The sequence below is a fragment of the Pelophylax lessonae genome, assembly GCF_965119305.1.
Source record: "Pelophylax lessonae genome assembly, chromosome: 3".
Lineage (NCBI taxonomy): Eukaryota > Metazoa > Chordata > Amphibia > Anura > Ranidae > Pelophylax > Pelophylax lessonae.
The window spans coordinates 351,169,254-351,188,933 of NC_138770.1; the positions used below are offsets into that span (position 1 = coordinate 351,169,254).

Genomic DNA, 19,680 nt, shown 5'->3' on the forward strand with positions numbered 1-19,680 from the left:
TGTTTAGATATGATATGAAACCTTGTTTATCTGATTGCTTATGCAAATCTCTGATATTACTAGCCCAGTTTCAGATTCAATATTGTATAGGCATGGCAAATGGTGGAACTTGCCAAACATCAAATCACGATGGTCAGGAATTTATAATCCTATCGATAATCATTTGTCACAAAGGCAAGCTGTACCCTTCTGGAGAATTCTGTTAAAGCTATGATTAAAAGTAATTTACCACTCAAAAGGTTCTCCAGGACAAAAAATGCCTAGAGAAAATCACAGCGCAAACTCCTTTCTAACCCCCATTGAATCATTTCTATTATAGGTTTTCCATGTAGTCATTGATCAGACGACAAACAGCCTGGAGGAAAAAGTCTCCAAAATAGAAACTTTGATCTGTGATATCTCCTCTTTAGACCCCAAATGGTTTAGTCGGATCAAAGTTACATTCCAACAGAAGCTTTGCACACTGTAGCAAAGTTGGCTGAGGTTGATATTGTTCAATGTAAGGCTGCATTTCTTAATGTCTAAGAAAAATATAAAGGTTTTAAGGAAACCGTGGCCTCCGTAATATCTCACTGATGATTTAGTTGAGAATGAAGACCACACTGATGTAAAACATATAGCATATGAAAACTGTCCTACTTGTTGCTATAGGTTTTTGTTCAACCGTAACTTGTAGTCTGCTGAATGTACACATTTTTTTGCGATACATAAATTATTCTTACTCTTGCATGCACTCAAATGTCTTCTAAAATACTTTTCTTAAAGTTAATAATTATAAAAACAGATTAGGGTCTTTGCTTGGATAGAGTCTTCTGGAATTCCTAATTTTACTGAACATAAAAAGGAATATCAGCAAAAGTTTAATTTATGAGAACATCCTTGATAAATTTGCTCATTCGTCTTCTGTTCTACAAAAAATCTTTAACGCTAAATACGAAAAGCCAGCAAACAGAAAATTGAAGGGTAACATATCCAGTAATAACTACTGTATATTTTAAAGATAATACATAAAGGGTAAAGGTCAACTTTTTTGCTGAAAATTTGGTGGGTACAGCTACAAAGCAAAATAACCCTGTAAACATTGCTAAACTCTAAACTCTATATAACTAATCAACATCTTTAGGACTGAGTAATGCACTGATTTTAACTTTTTACCACTGGTCATCATCCTCATCATACTTAGCAACACTTGACTGATAACATCATTGATAAATTTGCTCATTCTTCTTCATACTCACATTGGGGTTGATTTACTAAACCTGGAGAGAGTGCAAAATGTACTGCAGTTCTGCATGGAAACCAATCAGCTTCTAAGTCAAAGCTTAATTGAACAAGTTAGAAGCTAATTAAATACCATACAAAGTTGCACTTTCCAGTTTTAGTAAATCAACCCCATTGCTATAGTCTAATGAACTAATGTCAACATCTTGAGGAGTGGGTATCCCAATATTTTCAGCACTTGTACCATTGGCCATCTTCCTCATCACACTTCATACACTTGATTGACCAATTACTATGTATTTCCTGTCACCAGTTTCTTCTGTTCTATTTAAATCCAATGTTGTTCACTGAGCACAATTATACAGAAATAAGTTAGAATCATTTGACTGAATATATTTTCATTTTAGTGTTATAAAGACAATGCAAATTATATATTTTTTTTACATTAGGTCATTTTATCATAACTAAACAAAATGTTGTGGGATGAAGACTGTAGTTGCGTTGTATTATAAAATGTGACAAGTTGGCGAGTTCAAAATGAACTTTCTCTAGTGGGACCCAGAGACCCAGCCCGTCCCTGTAGACCAGCCTTTCTCAACCTTTTCAACACAGAGGAACCCTTGAAATAAATTTCTGGTCTCTGGGAACCCCTGCTAAAAATGTAAAATCTACAACTCATGACATATTAGTGTGACAGTCAGTGGGAAGAATGCTCCTTACTCTTGTCATCATTGGGAAGAATTACCCCCTTACAGATATCTAAAAGGAACAATGGTTGGAAACGTATCTGAGAGGCAGAAGTTGCCTATTGCTCAAGGAACCCCTAGCAACCTACAATACAAATAATGCTGGTGTGCAGTAACGCACACGGTAGCTGAAAGAATCAAACTGCTAAAGTTTGTTCTTTCACTGATATTGGGTTACTTTACATCATTGCTCTTTGTTACATATTATAAGTGATCCCAGGCACAAATACTATAACAGTTTCCGAAATAATGAATAGGAAAGGCACTGTGCCTATTTAGGTCATATTTAGACACACAGAATAGCTTTTATATTAAATTGTTCTTTAGTGTACTCACCTTTCACGCTCCTGCTCCAGCAAGTTAGTGAAATCGTCACTCTTGTTCATGTACTCTGTGTGTTTCCTCTTCTCATTATCCAGTTCATAAACAGTTCTGCGGTGACACTTCTCTGCCAGAAGAAGCTGCTCTAACATGCGTCTGTAGGTTTCTCTCTGCTTTTCCTCAAGTCTGTCCAGCTGTGTAAATTTAATGAAAATAGCAAGTTTAAAAACATATCACATGCTTATAATTTGCTTTTAACTAACATGCCATGTTATTAAAGGCTCCTTCAAACCAGCAGTGTTGGGCTGCATTGCATTGGCTGATGCAGTCTCAGCATAGGAACAAGGCAATTTTTCCTTTTCATAGTTAGTCAGGTTTAAAAAAACCACAGGTTCATCTGGCTCAACCAATAAAAAACAAAAAGCAGTAAAGAAAACTCAACCATACAATCCCATATACACAATCCTATACCCGCAGTTGATCCAGAGGAAGGCGAAAAACCCCAGCAAAGCATGATCCAATTTGCTACAGCAGGGGAAAAAAATTCCTTCCTGATCCCCCGAGAGGCAATCGAATATTCCCTGGATCAACTTTACCTATAAATATTAGTACCCATTTATATTATGTACACCTAGGAGAGAATCCAGGCCTTTTTTAAGCAATCTAGTTAGCTGGCCAGAACCACCTCTGGAGGGAATCTATTCCACATTTTCACAGCTCTTACGGTGCAGAAACCTTTCCATATTTGGAGAAGAAATCTGTTTTCCTCTAGACATAAAGAGTCATAAAGAGTGCCCCCTTATCCTCTATGTTGAACTTAAAGTGAATGACTCAACATCAAGTTCACTATATGGACCCCTTATGTGTTTACACATTTTGATCATATCCCCCTTAATCTCCTCTTCTCAAGAGGGAATAAATTCAGTTCCTCTAATCTTTTCTAATAGCTGAGCTCCTCCATGCCTCTTATCAGTTTGGTTGCCCTTCTCTGCACTTTCTCCAGTTCCCCTATAGAACTGGTGCCCAAAACTGATCTGCATATTCCGGATGAGGTCTTACTAATGATTCTCCTATGATTGCAGTTGTATTGAAAAAAAAGGTCATGTTTTGCGCAGAACGTCTGGCTGAAGCCAAAATAATAGCAAATAAGTAAAACAAATGGGAAAAAAGTTTTAAATGCATTGCAACATGTGTAAAAAAAAAACCAACACATTTCCCTGTGGTGTAGCTTAAAATTGCATGCCAGCACGTGCAAATAATGCATGAGCTATGATGTGAACAAGCAGTGATGGTAAATAGGCAACTGAACTAGTCTTTTGTGAGGTACATGAGTGTGAAATCCGGAGAGCTAAACCTGACCCAAATATCCCAACAATGCTTCTAGAAGAAGACCTAGACACAGCTGAATGACGTGCAGTATACAAGCTGTGTTACATGCCAAAGGATTTTTAATTGCTTTTTGACAATCTTGTGATTCACACACCTCTTCTTCATTGTATACTGTAGCTAGTTATGTGACAAATTTAATATCCTGATTCAGCTTTGCAGCTTCTTTTGTCACCTCTCTCTCCAGTCTGTTTAAAATTGCTCCACGCCTAAAACCCCCCTAAAACCCACAGGTGTAAAGAGGGCCTAGTGATGTGCAGTAAGTGCTATACTAACTAAAATATCCAGTGATAAATTAATTCATAAGATATATATATATATAACAACACACATGAGATATCATCATAAATAAAAAGTGATAGCGACATCAATGAAAGTAAATAGTGAATGATTATAAAAATTGATGAGAAGGTGATATATGATCCCAATCACCAGTGCTGTGAAAATAGTTGAAACAATATAACAGCTTCTCAGATGTGTCACCTTCACTCTTGTGACCCCCCTAATGGGTGGGTTCTTACCTCCTTAAATGTGACCTCACAATTAAGCTTGGTCTAAAAAAATGGTATACCCTCACAGGGTGACGGTGGATGGTTTCCTTTGTTCCTCTTTCAATCCAAGCTCCCAGTGTTAGATATATAGCTCCAACAGCTCTCTGACATATGGGGAGAAACATAAAACCATGGTGCAAATAACGTATGGTAAAATTGGCTTTATTAAAAAACGTAGATTCACTCACATGTAGTTGGTGCTGGAGCGAACCAATCTATCCCAGCAGGAAATATACTGATGGTATATATGTATATGACAGATGGCCGAGTGCAGACCCTCTTCAGTGGGATGCGTTCCAGCGTACCTGCCACTGTGGAGTACTCCAATCACCGACAGTGTCCACAGTGGCAGGTACGCTGGAACGAATCCCACTGAAGAGGGTCTGCACTCGGCCATCCGTCATATACATATATACCATCAGTATATTTCCTGCTGGGATAGAGTAGTGCACTTAAGCACCAACTGCATGTGAGTGAATCTACATTTTTTAATAAAGCCAATTTTACCATCCCCTATCTTTTCTGAATGAACAGAATGAGTGACCGGTACCAGTCACTCACTGTGTTCATTCATAACTGAAGCATAGTAAACTTTTTTTAGACCCCTGATATTTCACCAAAGGACTCATAAAAAAAAAACTGTAAAAAAAAAAAAATGTCATTATAAAAAATAATAAAAAATAAAATAGTAAAAAATGATTATAAAATAATAAAAATAGAAAACTATTTACACTGTCCACTACCCTACTGACAACAATCCGTGCCCTCCTGACACCATCCACCGCTCTACTGACAAAGTCCACTGCCTTTCTGACACCATCCACTGTCCTACTGACACCAACATCGCTCTACTGACTGACACCATCTACTGTCCTACTGACACCAACATTGCTCTACTGACTGACACCATCTACTGTCCTACTGACACCAACATTGCTCTACTGACTGACACCATCCACTGTCCTACTGACACCAACCTCGCTCTACTGACTGACACCATCTACTGTCCTACTGACACCAACATCGCTCTACTGACTGACACCATCCACTGTCCTACTGACACCAATATCGCTCTACTGACTGACACCATCTACTGTCCTACTGACACCAACATTGCTCTACTGACTGACACCATCCACTGTCCTACTGACACCAACCTCGCTCTACTGACTGACACCATCTACTGTCCTACTGACACCAACATCGCTCTACTGACTGACACCATCCACTGTCCTACTGACACCAACATCGCTCTACTGACTGACACCATCCACTGTCCTACTGACACCAACATCGCTCTACTGACTGACACCATCTACTGTCCTACTGACACCAACATCGCTCTACTGACTGACACCATCCACTGTCCTACTGACACCAACATCGCTCTACTGACTGACACCATCCACTGTCCTACTGACACCAACATCGCTCTACTGACTGACACCATCCACTGTCCTACTGACACCAACATCGCTCTACTGACTGACACCATCTACTGTCCTACTGACACCAACCTCGCTCTACTGACTGACACCATCTACTGTCCTACTGACACCAACATCGCTCTACTGACTGACACCATCCACTGTCCTACTGACACCAACATCGCTCTACTGACTGACACCATCCACTGTCCTACTGACACCAACATCGCTCTACTGACTGACACCATCCACTGTCCTACTGACACCAACCTCGCTCTACTGACTGACACCATCTACTGTCCTACTGACACCAACATCGCTCTACTGACTGACACCATCCACTGTCCTACTGACACCAACATCGCTCTACTGACTGACACCATCCACTGTCCTACTGACACCAACATCGCTCTACTGACTGACACCATCCACTGTCCTACTGACACCAACATCGCTCTACTGACTGACACCATCTACTGTCCTACTGACACCAACATCGCTCTACTGACTGACACCATCCACTGTCCTACTGACACCAACCTCTTCCCTACTGACACATCCACATATATATATATTACCAAAAGTATTGGGACGCCTACCTTTACATGCACATAAATTTTAATGGCATCCCAGTCTTAGTCTGTAGGGTTTAAAATTGAGTTGGCCCACCCTTTGCAGCTATAACAGCTTCAACTCTTCTGGGAAGGCTGTCCACAAGGTTTAAGAGTGTGCCTATGGGAATGTTTGACCATTCTTTCAGACATGCATTTGTGAGGTCAGGCACTGATGTTGGACGAGAAGGCCTGGCTCTAATTCATAGCTGCAAAGGGTCAGCCAACTCAATATTGAACCCTACGGACTAAGACTGGGATGCCATTAAAGGTTATGTATGTGTTACAAAGTGATGGCTGCATTAGTTTTCTTTTTTTAGGCTTTGCTTATTTTATTTTAATTTGGTGATCTAGCCAGTAAGTCTGTTGTTTTACAACACAACTAGCTGTTCTGCAGATGTAGCAGTTGCAGGGATGAAAAAAACATTTACCACTGACACCACAATGATCAGCATTTATTTATTTATGTAAGATTTTTATCCCAAAAGAAAAAAATAGTGTTTGCTGTAACTGCTTATAGTATTTTAGCTGGTCTGCTAGTCCATCTAACACTCCCCTACCCCCAGACTGACAATGCTGCTGTCCAAAAGTGACCCCTGTGCTCCATCATTCAGAGTGGGGGCACTCTAATATAGGAGATGTGTTACTGGCCAAATTACAAGGGGAAAGCAGAAGGGAAAAGCCCCGGACAGCCGAGGCATTCATGGACATCGCTGGATAGAGATGGGGCTCAGGTAAGTATTAGGGGGAGCTACTGCAAACAGAAGGCTTTTTATCTTAATGCATAAAATGCATTAAGATAAAAAAAAAAAAAAAACCTTCTGCCTTTACAACCACTTTAATGCAGGGAATGCATTAAGGTAAAAAAACAGTTAGACATCAGAACCACATGGTGAAAAATAATACATTTGTGTGATATATCCCTATATGGAAAAATACTGAAAAGACATCAGAGTTAAAAAAAACATTACCACCCATTAACAACATGGACCAAGGAAAGTTTCTTAATTATTTTCAAGTTTGCTAACCTTACATCATTAAAAAAGGATTATTAATTACGTCAGATTCCGTGTTTAACCACCACATATTTTCAAATACTATTTCCCCTGGTGATTTTAGGCTACGTAATTTACATCTTTTCATGCAGTTTTGAAGTTTAATTTAATTTATTTTATTTTATCTCCCCCCCCATTTCCTATTCTATATAATATATATTGGTCTTATGATTTATTCTAATTAATTAAAGATAAACTCCATGGAGTAGTTCCCTGCAGTGTTTGATATAATAAGGGTACTCTTTCCTTTGTTGGAAACTCTTTAGGTAAATCTCTACACTCTCCACAGCTCAGCCACTGACCACATTTTTATTCAATTATTATTTCAAGTAATGCAAATTAACCACTTAAGCCCCGGAAGATTTTACCCCCTTCCTGACCAGGGCCTATTTTGCGATTCTGCACTGCGTGACTTTAACGGGCAATTGCGCGGGCGTGCGATGCTGTATCTAAACAAATTTGACGTCCTTTTTTTCCCACAAACAGAGCTTTCTTTTGGTGGTAATTGATCACCTGTGCGATTTTTACTTTTTGCGCTATAAACAAAAAAACAGCGCAAATTTTGCAAAAATAACAATATTTTTCACATTTTTTTATATGAAATTCCCCCCAAAAAAAAAGTAAAAATCTAAATTTTTTAACATTTTGGGCCAATTTTTTTTTTACCATATGTTATTTACCATATGTTATGTAAAAAGCGTATTTTGATTGGTTTGCACAAAAGTTATTGCGTTTACTAACAAAGGGAAAGATTTTTGTCATTTTTTATGTTTTTTTTTTTAACGCGTAATGGCGGCGATCTGCGATTTTTTTTGCGGGACTGCGACATTGCGTTGGACAGATCAGACCCTTGACTGACATTTTTGACACTTTTGGGGTTACCAGTGACATTTCTACAGTAATCAGTGCTATAAATATGCACTGTTACTGTAAAATTTCACTGGCAGTGAAGGGGTTAACTTTTTTGAGAGGGAGGGGTTATGTGTGTCCCTAGGGGAGTGATTCTAACTGTGATTGGCTGTGGCTTGAGGTGTAGGAACAGTGATCAACGGTCCTACATAGTAGAACCGTAAGATCACCATTCCTACACAGGGGAGAATGACAGGCGGCTTGTTTACATCAGCCGCCTGCCTTTCTCCCTCTCCACCCGACGATCGCGAGTGACCGGCGGACATTGGGTCCGCCGGTCACACGCGCGGGGGGGGTCCGTGACCACACGGGAGCAGGAGCGTGCCTCCGGCGGCGCGCGCTCGCTCCCTAGACCCTCACAGGCTAGCGACGTAGTACTACGTCACTCTGCCTGTGAGGGGCTGACCGCTGACGTAAATAGTCGTGCGGCGGTCGGCAAGTGGTTAAATCCAGCAGTTTATCACAACTCAAGTAGCATTCTCTGCAGCATTTCCAGCACAGGCCACAAGGGTCACAATGACAACTTACAGGTTACAATTACCTCCTAAATGCTGCAGAGAACAACTTTCAGAATGTAAGACATATAGGTGCTATAATGTTGGCTTCATTGGAAATTTGCAGTAGATATCTACAAATCAACACATAAAGTAGAACTATAGGCAAAACTTCTTTTTTTTTTTTCATTTTGGACAGAGCAAGGGTTTTAAACCCTATCAGATTTTTTTCACCATCTGTGCCCCATTAGGTTTTCCTTTACTTCCTGTCTCATAGCAAAACAGGAAGTGAGATAGAATCCCTGCAAATTAAGGGATATCCTTGTGGGCCTTCAGGTCACCAGAACTAGTGTCCCCATTGGAAGATCTCCCCTCTATTACTTTTCTGGGGACAACCCAAAATTTGAGTTTTTCTTTTACTTTCACTTTCAATTATAACAGTATACAGGAGAAATAGAAATGGTGAATCTCCTTAATAGGGACACAGACAGCAGCAGAACTAACTGGCAGGTGTTCTAATCCATCTCAACTCTTTCCAAAACTAAAAAAACATTTTGCCTTCAGTTATACTTTAAGAGTGACTCCACTTCTGTTGAAAAAAAATTAGCACATAAAAAAAAAAATAATATTAACGCAGCGTATACAATTGCAACACAAGATATATTGTAACTGAATGTTATTAAAAATTACCTTTCCTTTTCAATCTGAAGCACTGTAATTTTCTGTAAAATACAATGAAATATGGCAACCTACAGATGGTGTAGAGAACATCCCCCCAGATATGTCATTTACAGCTTGTTTGGTTGGCTTACTGATTTTCCCAGTCTGCACTAAGATATAAATCCGATTTTTAGGCATCCCCTGCAACACAAATGTCATTTTTGGTGTGATACCCTCAAAGGGATGCAGACCCTGAACCTTTCTCCATTAGAGCCCTGCCGGTGCAGCAACTGATTGGTAATTGTAAGACCACTCCCATAGAGATTCACTATACACATGGACACAGACAAACAAGCAGTTTTGTTTCAGAATAACATAAGGTAGGAATCTGCAACAAAGTTTTCTAAAAACCCTGCAATGTACCTGGCTCACCCAGAGGGGAATATTTTTTTCTCAACAAAAGTGGAGCTACTCTTTAAGCCACGTAAAATATTGTCAAAATAAAGTAATTATTGGCATGAAAGTTCAGCTAATTCTTTAGTTTTTAGCTTAACTAGGTTAAAGATAGTTGGGCTAAAGTGCATTTCAGCCTCAAAACAGAAATGTAATATATTTCAGCTTACCACTCCACAGAGGTCATTGTCGGAAATATATTTATCATTCATTGAATATGTATGGCCACCATAAGCCTTATAATATATACTATCGGTTCTCACTCTTCTGAGATCTTCACCTTGTGGTTTGCTGGGAGCTGCACAGTCAGTGCTGCAGTCCTGAGGTCTCCTGGTCAACTTTTGTCCATGCATTGTTATGGAGAGACCAACCCCTGTTGGTATGCCTAATAACAGAAAAACATGGCCAGAAAACATCTGGGGCTGTGGTTATAAGAAGGCTGCACAAGATCTCAGAGGGGCAAGGACAGATGGGATTGCTGGTTGGGATGCCTACAGTGAAGTTGGGGCTTGTTTTGAACACCAAAAGGTGGAGCATCAGGTTTTAAGCACTTAAAAGCAACAAACCATTCCAGTAACAAACCATTTAGTTTACAAAATAACTGCAATGATTTATGATCAGAAGAACATCTTCTGATAAAGAAAGCAACTACAATCCTTAATCCACCAAAAAACATCTAATAAAGAGAGCAACTACAATTTTTTATTTATACAACAAATAGATTGTCATTTATTTCTTCAAGAGTTAGAAATGATATGACAGTAATAAATACATTTAAATAATTACATCAAGAATTAGAAATGATATGACAGTAATAAATAAATTTTAATAATTACACCAAAAGCTTATCAAGGATCTCAAACCATGCTGTTGTGCAGCAGATGTATCTTGTTTAATTAACAATAAATAATTTTTTCACACGCTAACTATTGTTAACATATCTTTTGCATTGTAAGCAGCTTTTATTCCCAGTATTATAACAAACTATATATAAAAAATTGCAAATTACAGTAAGCTATGTTCAAATCCCCTTTGTGAACTCAGTCCATGATTGACTACACTGGCTTCTTATGTGGACAGCAGAGTGATGTGAAAGGATTAAATGCATGGCTTGGTGCAATGGGAGTAGTATTAATATTCTGACACTATTAAGCTAGAGGCTGTGAAAGTGTCATACAGTACATGGAGTTTTCACGACAGCTTCTCATTTACTTAAAGGCAAACTAACATATACCAGTGTACTGGTTTGTAGATATTAAAACAAGTTTGATCATGAGGCATTCTGCTATATTTATATATATTTATTCAACATATTTTGCATATTTAAATTTTCTTACAAGGCATGGAAACAAATATTATATACAGCCTATACAATAAGATGCATATATATTTAATGACATAATAAAATAACACAATATAACATTTGTTAATATCTAAAGAAATTTATAAAACACAGATAGAGAGATAGGTTGATAGATAGAAATAAAATGAATAAAATAAATGAATAAAATAAGTTAAATGAAATGTAAATGTAGACAGTATATAAATAAAAATCAAATGAAAGAGGCACCAAGGAAGAGATATAATGAGAAATGTACATTGACAGAGAGCTCTGTTACCAACAAAACGCAGTAGACATAATCAAATATACACTTATATTGGTTGTCTCTGAAAGTAATAAGAACAGTACCTCTGCCATTGGTTTTTCATACACATCTTCTCCTATGGATTTCTCCTTCGCCAGAATAGCATCGCGGTGCAGTACCCTCAGTACATCCTCTGGAGCTGAAAACCCATAATGAGCTTCCAAAACTTCGGGTTTAGTTTTCTCTGTCTTTAGCATATGGATAACATCCTCCCTAGCCTGTGGGAATGTAATATGATATGATTAGAGAAGCTGCAGATTATATAACACATGCTTACATCATTCCTGATAAATTGACATTTGGTATATGAGCTAAAGCCATCGGCTGGTTCAACGGGAACCTCTCTTCTGTAATATACTTCACATTGCCAAAAACGGATTGCTCATGTGATATTACATGACATGTTGCTAGGAAGCATCTGTGTGTACGATCCATACACAACTCACCACACTCCTCATCTCATCAAACCAGAAATCCATCTAAATGTTACACACCTTGTGAAAATAATCAAAATGCATGTAAGTATACAGTAGTTTGTTTTCAACCATAAATGCTACTTTCTTTAGGTTATTTAGTTAAACAGATGTCCTTGCTTCCAACACCATTTATCATTTTTTTTTTTAACTTGCCCAGTGATATCACAAGTATAACATGCAGCTCTAGCTGACTGCGGGAGTTATTTACTAAAACTAGAGAGTGCAAAATCTGGTGCAGCTGTGCATAGAAACCAATCAGCTTCCAGTTTTTTTTTTTTTGTCAAAGCCTAAGGGCTCTTTCACACGGGCGTTCTGTATGTCCGTTTTTCATCCCATCCGTTTGCGGATGAAAAACGGACATAATGTATCTCTATATAAATACGGATGTCAGCGGATGATCATCCGCTGACATCCGTTTTTCGTCTGTTCCGTTCAGTTCAGTTTTTTGGAACGGAAGAGAACCCTATTTTTTCTTCCGTTCAAAAAATGGAACGGACGCAAAAACGGATGTCAGTGGTGTCATCCGCTGACATCTGTATTTACATAGACATACATTATGTCAGTTTTTCATCCGCAAACGGATGGGATGAAAAACGGACATACGGACCGGATGACATAAGTGTCATCCGTGTCCGTTGCAAAAAAAAAAAAAAAGGACTTGATCGGGCAAAAAAAAACTGAACGCCCGTGTGAAAGAGCCCTAACTGAACAAGCTGACGTTAGAAACTGTTTGGCTACCACGCACAGCTGCACCAGATTCTGAGTGCCCCAGTTTTAGGAAATCTTCACCCTTGTCTCTAGCATTTTCCCCACCATCTGCCCTCTTTCAAGTTGAATAATGACCAATGTCCTTCAACCCACTTCCTGTAAGCCCACACCTGGGGTGTGCCACTACCTAAGCCTGACCTTACAATATACTTGTGAGAAAAGTGTTGGCATTATAACATCAACCCCACCCTCTTCAGTATGGAAGACTACCTGCTTCGAAGAGGTTTACAGCCTAAAAGAATGTTGTGTAATAAAGTTATGGAGTATTGGATATTTTTCTTTCTATCCATACATTTTGACAAGCCAAACCACATTAAATTTCTTGTCGGTTTATGGTATGTGATGTTGGTTAATCCAGAATTAGTCTGTAATCTAGTCTTTTGGTAAAGTTCAATAACTGAGAGTTATAAAAGGAAAACCCAAAAATATGTGACAATTTGCAGATTACTGTACACCACACATGGCATGAAGTAACTGCATTTGTAAAGAATTGCAACCAAAATATAATAGAAGAAATACATTTCAAATGGTTTAATCTGCAGCTCAGAAATGTTCTTAGTAAAGCAAGAATTTCCCAATCTAGCACTGTAAAGTATTTCTCTAGCCAAAGCTTGTTCTCTAGTTTTTGGAAGTGTTAAGAAGGATTAGAGCCCCAGTTGGAATTTTACTGTTATTTACAGCTTTGCTAAATATATTTTCCCTTACCTGCTGTCCCAGTGACAACGGTTTATAAGATTAAAAAAAAAAAACGTTTTGGCAGATATACACTTTAGGCTACATTCACACCTGAGCGTAGCGTTTTCACACGTTTTTTTACCGCGATTTACAGGCGTTTTTACAGGCGTTTTTTGTGCAGGCGTTTTAGATTGAATAGAAACCAATGGAAACCAATGGAAAACTGCCCAAAAAGAAGCTAATGTACTTTTTTGAGCGTTGGGCGTTTTGCTTACAGCGTCAAAACGCTCAGATGTGAACAGGGGCCATTGAAATGAATAGGATTTGTCTTGTTGGGCGTTTTGAGAACTGATCCTAGAGCAGAAAAACTCCCCAAAAACGCCTACATGTGAACGGAGCCTTAAAGTTGACCTCTATGCAGATAACACAAATGAAGGTAGGTCTGAGCTCATCACTGTGTTGCTTCTCCTTCACTGTTTAGTCAAAGGTTAGGGGCAGGTAAATGACAGCCTGGGCTCAGAGGAAATGGGTTATATCATACTAGCTTATACAATTCTGCAGAAACCTGGGAAGATGGGCGGTACAGGGTCACTGGATATAAAACTTTTTTAAAAGGCAGCTGCGTTCAGATGATATTGAATCAGCACTCCTTTGTTTCCTCTAAACTGTGGGTACTTTTGAAAAAATGTATGTTGGGTAGGAATATAGCCCATACTCCTTGGGTGTTATATACAGTAGGTTTAGAGTCCTAGCTAAAACCAGATTGCACTCTATTAGCTTTTCCCCCCAGCCACAGCAGCAAGGGAATATGACAGCAGAAACCAGAAGTGAGAAACTCCTTGTCACCTACAGGACCTTCCTAGCTAGGGCAGATCAGCAAACAGACATTTTCTTCTCCTCCGCCTCCCGCCACCTGACAATACCCCCCATGCAGGTCCCACATCCCCAGTTGGGATGGTGGAGCCTGGGAAACACTGTAGTGCGTGCTGCTGCCAACATTGGATACATGTTGGTGGAAGCAAAGGGGTTAAACCCACATTCTTTTCTATGGCTTATTAAAATCTAAATTCTGAGGAAAAAAAAAAAACTTTACCCTTGCAGTGAACCCCTCTCCCCACAGGCTTCCCCCTTTTCATGTACAGTGGTGATCGAAAGTTTGGGCACCCCAGGAAAAAAATTGTATTAATGTGCATAAAGAAGCCAAGGAAAGATGGAAAAATATTCAAAAGGCACCAAATTACAGATTAGACATTCGTACAATATGTCAACAACAGTTAGATTTTATTTCCATCATTTACACTTTCAAAATAACAGAAAACAAAAAAATGGTGTCTGCAAAAGTTTGGGCACCCTGCAGAGTTAATATCTTGTACTGCCCCCTTTGGCAAGTATCACAGCTTGTAAATGCTTTTTGTAGCCAGCCAAGAGTCTTTCAATTCTTGTTTGAGGTATCTTTGTCCATTCTTCCTTACAAAAGTCTTCCAGTTCTTTGAGATTTTTGGGCTGTCTGTCATGCACTGCTCTTTTAAGGTCTATCAATAGATTTTCAATTATGTTGAGGTCAGGAGATTGTGAAGGCCATGGCAAAACCTTCAGTTTACGCCTCTTGATGTAATCCCCCGTGGATTTCGAGGTGTGTTTAGGATCATTATCCATTTGTAGAAGCCATCCTCTCTTTAACTTCAGCTTTTTCACAGATGGCATCAAGTTACCATTCAAAATTTGCTGAAATTTTATTGAATCCATTTTTTCTTCTACTCGTGAGATGTTCCCTGTGCAACTGGCTGCAATACAACCCCAAAGCATGATTGATCCACCCCCATGCTTAAAGAGGTTGTAAACTCCCCATTTACACTTTAGCTCATTCTAATCTGCCTAGAGAAAGCAATAGTTTGGTGCCTGTGAAAGATTGCTTACTTGTATAATCTTCCTGTAATTCCTCCTGTAAAAGTTGATGACGTCATTGGAGCATGCCCAGTTTGTCTTTCAATTCACGGCACAGTTTGTGTGCTGTTTCATTAACATAACAATGCCTGCTCTCCCTGTATGTGTGAAAAAACGGCATGGCTATGAAGCTTCCTTCTCTCACAGGGGGAGTGAACAAGAGAGGTCACACAAGGGGAGGGGGAGGGAAAAACGGCACACAGAGACACAGAAACATAGAGAGTCTGCATTACACTGAGAGATTTCAGCCAAAGAATGCAGTAAGGGGCGGAAATGACATCTGCAGGGGGAGCAGAAAGGAGGAGATGACATGGCGCAGCCCAAAGCAGGAAGAAAGAAAAAATTGAACTTAAAAAAAAAGGTATTTTAAGAAGGTTCTGATTTAAATATTTTATGTGTAATGTTTTAATATTGTAGGTCATTTTAATACATTCTAAAAGATTGATTTTTATAGCTGAGTTTACTTCCTCTTTAACAGTTGGACAGAGGTTCTTTTCATTAAATTCTGTGCCCCTTCTTCTCCAAACGTACCTTTGCTCATTCTGGCCACAAAGTTAAATTTTAACCTCATCGGTCCACAGAACTTGTTTCCAAAATGAATCAGGCTTGTCTATATGTTCATTTGCAAAGTTCAAACGCTGATTTTTGTGGTGAGGACGTAAAAGAGGTTTTCTTCTGATGACTCTTCCATGAAGACCATATTTGTACAAGTATCTCTTTATAGTGGAATAGTGTACCACAACTCCAGTGTCTGCCAGATCTTTCTGGAGGGATCGTGCAGTCAAACGTGGGTTTTGAATTGTTTTTCTCAATTTCCTGCGAGCTGTTCTTTCTGATATTTTTCTTGGTCTTCCAGATCTTGCTTTAACTTCCACTGTTCCTGATGACTGCCATTTCTTAATTACATTCCGAACAGAGGATATTGACATCTGAAAATGCTTTGCTATCTTCTTATAGCCTTCTCCAGCTTTGTGAGCGTCAACTATTTTCAGTTTTCTAGATAACTGCTTAGAAGATCCCATGGTGCTGATTGTTGGGGCAAGGTCAGATGAGTCTGGGCATTTAAAACCTTTGAGATTGACATCACCTGGTCTTCCCAGACGATGATTGAGAACAATCCATGACACTGGCATGTCTCAGCCTTGCAAAGGGGGCAGTGCATGCTATAAATTCTGCAGGGTGCCCAAACTTTTTCAGACGCCATTTTTGTGTTTTCTGTAATTTTGAAAGTGTCAATGATGGAAATAAAATCTAACTTTTGTTGACATATTATAAGAATGTCTAATCTGTAATGTGATGACTTTTGGAGAATTTTCCATCTTTCCTTGGCTTCTTTATGCACAATAATACAAATTTTTACCTGGGGTGCCCAAACTTTCGATCGCCACTGTAACTGGTCTTCATAAGCTCCTACTCTTGGTTGCCTGACTGCAGCTCTTTGATCTCATTCCATACAATGTAGCACCAGCAGTCCTGAATTGTACCTAAGGGCCTACCCAAAACTGGGAGCATTAGACTGCATAGGACAATGCTGGCTGTTGGGGAAGTGAGAAATAGGGTAATAATATCACTTCATTCACCATCCCATAAGCAAAACTAGTGGTTTTGTATTTATACCCCGGGAATTCAGCTTTAGGCAGGAACATCACTGTCTCAAATATGTCACACCTATAACGTATTGGCATTCATGCGTCATGTGTATGGGGCATTAAAATACTACTCTTCTAACTGATCCTCAGTGTGCACTGACTAAGATACACAGACCTGGTGTACAATTTTCTTGGGGTGTCTAAACACATTTAATTTCCCAATTTACCAAAGTTGAACCCACCTAACATTACTTGCTGATTATACAGTAGATATTGCATATTAACCCTTATTATTATTATTATTATTATTGAATTTAACCCTTCCGCACATTGAAAGAATGATCGGGCTGCTGTATAGCCGTTTAGATCACTTTAAAGTGGTTGTAAAGGTTTGTTTGTTTTTTTAAATAACAAATATATTATACTTACCTACTCCGTGCAAGGGTTTTGCACAGAGCAGCCCAAATCCTCCTTATCTGGGGTGCCCCGGCTTCACTTCTGGCTCCTCCTCTTCATCGGTAGCCCCCACAGAGAGCAGCTTTCCATGGGGGCACCCATGAGGGAGCGCTCCTGAGTCCTGCTGCTGCGTCCATTGACACAGACAGCAGGACTTAGCCCAGTCCCCCGCTCTTGTGTCACTGGATTTGATTGACAGCAGAGGGAGCCACTGGCATTTGCTGCTATCAGTCTATCCAATGAGGACCCAAGAAAGCGGCTGGAGCTGCTGGGCTTGTGCTTGAGACTTTACAACTCCTTTAACATAAAAAGTTTCAAAAAAATGATAACAGGATTATGGCTACAGCTGCATAAACACTTAAAGTCAAGGGCATATAGGTACGTCCACTTGCAGGAAGTAGTTACCGTGTAAGAAAAGCCTAACACTATTATTAAAAACATTCCCCCTCCTGCAACCTATCCTGCATACCCTGTGTAAAAAAGATCTGTGTGCTTATTAATCCAGTGCAGTTTCGTCACGTGATTCCAAAGCTCCGAATTCCCTGAAGGGACCGCTCGACAATGGCTGTGAATTCCAGTAGGCATGACGTTACCCATAGAGTCCCATGGCCCAGCCATTGTCTGCTCTTCCTCTTCTGCCCTGCAGCAATTACCCACTGACACAGGGAAGCCGGATTGCAAAATCACATGACCAGACCAGACTGGATTAAAAATAGGTAAGTACACGGATCTATTTTATACAGGGTATATGAAGGATAGTTAGAAATAATGGGCAGGGACCATTTTAAAAATAGTGTTAAAATAACTTTATTTTATCCAATTTCCCTGAACAGAATGAAATATCAATATTGTTAATAATTTTGCACTGTTTTTTCCGGTACAGCCAAAATCTTACAAAAAAACCCTCAAACTTTACTTATTTATGTGTGCTAAATTCTCCATTCACTTCAACTGAAATGCTGTTTGTTGGCTTGTCAAGTTGCCAATGCTGGAAGAGAGGGTAGTTGTTAGTGCATTCAAAGTGCACTTTTCATTTTAAGGGAGATTTGGATTTCCCCTTTAAAGAGATGTTTTGAATCAATTCCACCTAACACTTCCTAAGCTGTTACAGCAACAGTTTTATTTGTCTTTTCAAAAAAAGTTAATTGACCAAAGGTGCACACATTACACCATATTTGAAACAAGGAAAGGTTTTTGAGACATATGATCAGAAATTCTGTAAGTAAACAGAATAGAGGACAAATGGATGTCCCAGAGTCTTCTATTGACATTTCTTTAGAGAAAAGACTGGATTTGATTAAAGTTCTGCATTCAATTCCATATAAAGCTTCTTTAATTTTCATAGTGGTCAGGACAGTTTTTTCCTTTTGCCAAAGTTTTTGTATCTTACTTTGACAAATCGCATGTGTTATTTCAAGACCAAATATTTAATGAACCAAAAAAAAGACAGTCTAAATAACAGTCTGATTACATTGCAACATCAGGGCTATATCTTTTTAGGTAATAAAGATGTATATGAATGGGCAATAGCAGACCGTGAATGAATGTAGCAGACCGTCCCAGTGAGAGGCGGGAAAAGTCCTGTTCAGGGTTTATACATCTTCCAGGCTGCTCTTATACACGTTCAGGAATCTATGATCCATGATCCAGTTTAGGTCTTGGTCCTCTCCCCCAGGCCAATTTAAACTCACCTGAGACAGACAGCCATTTCGACCTGGGAAATCAGACACCTCCTGTCTGTGAGAGCAAGTTGTATATGTGGAAGCTGACATGCTAGGTTTTTGTTTGGCTATTTTTGTCCCTGTTTATCTTTTCTGAAGACACTGGACAGCTCTTGTATACAGACTTGTAAATATCACAAATAAACACCGCACTGTTTGTCACTACCTTACCTTCTTGGATTCGGTATCTGTGCCTGAGAGACTGCTTATCCCAGGGAGTTTATTGCCTGCTACCTGTTCATATGGTGGAGGCCTGTGGGCAGCTGTAGTAATTTACTACTTAAAGGGCCAGTACCTGGAGTAACTAAACATTGAGGAAATCCTCAAACAGTTGGTGTTACCTAATGCTGCACAGCAGCAAGAAAACGCTGCACAACAGCAAGCAAACGTAATCGCACAGGAGCAAACAAAGGTGCTGTGCCAACAGATTGGTGCTGTACAGGAGCACAGGAGCAAACGCAGAGACTGTTTGAAAAGCTAGCCACTGCAACAGTGGATAGGAAAACCCTGACTGAGGTTGTGGAGGCACTGGCACAGTGGTCACCTGCTAAAATTGAAGGTGTTGGAGACT

The 19,680-nt window shown here is 39.4% G+C and overlaps 1 protein-coding gene across 4 annotated transcripts in view; it reads right to left on the bottom strand.

Annotated features, from left to right (window-relative positions):
• Positions 1–19,680, bottom strand: part of FILIP1 (filamin A interacting protein 1) — a 233,184-nt gene that overhangs the window by 43,098 nt on the left and 170,406 nt on the right. For all 4 annotated transcript variants that reach the window (XM_082249666.1, XM_082249668.1, XM_082249665.1 and 1 more), the window contains 2 exons: positions 11,525–11,698; positions 2,304–2,482 (listed from right to left, as the gene is read on the bottom strand). In XM_082249666.1, coding sequence (XP_082105792.1) covers positions 2,304–2,482; positions 11,525–11,698 — 353 coding nt within the window. The remainder of the gene's footprint in view (positions 1–2,303; positions 2,483–11,524; positions 11,699–19,680) is intronic.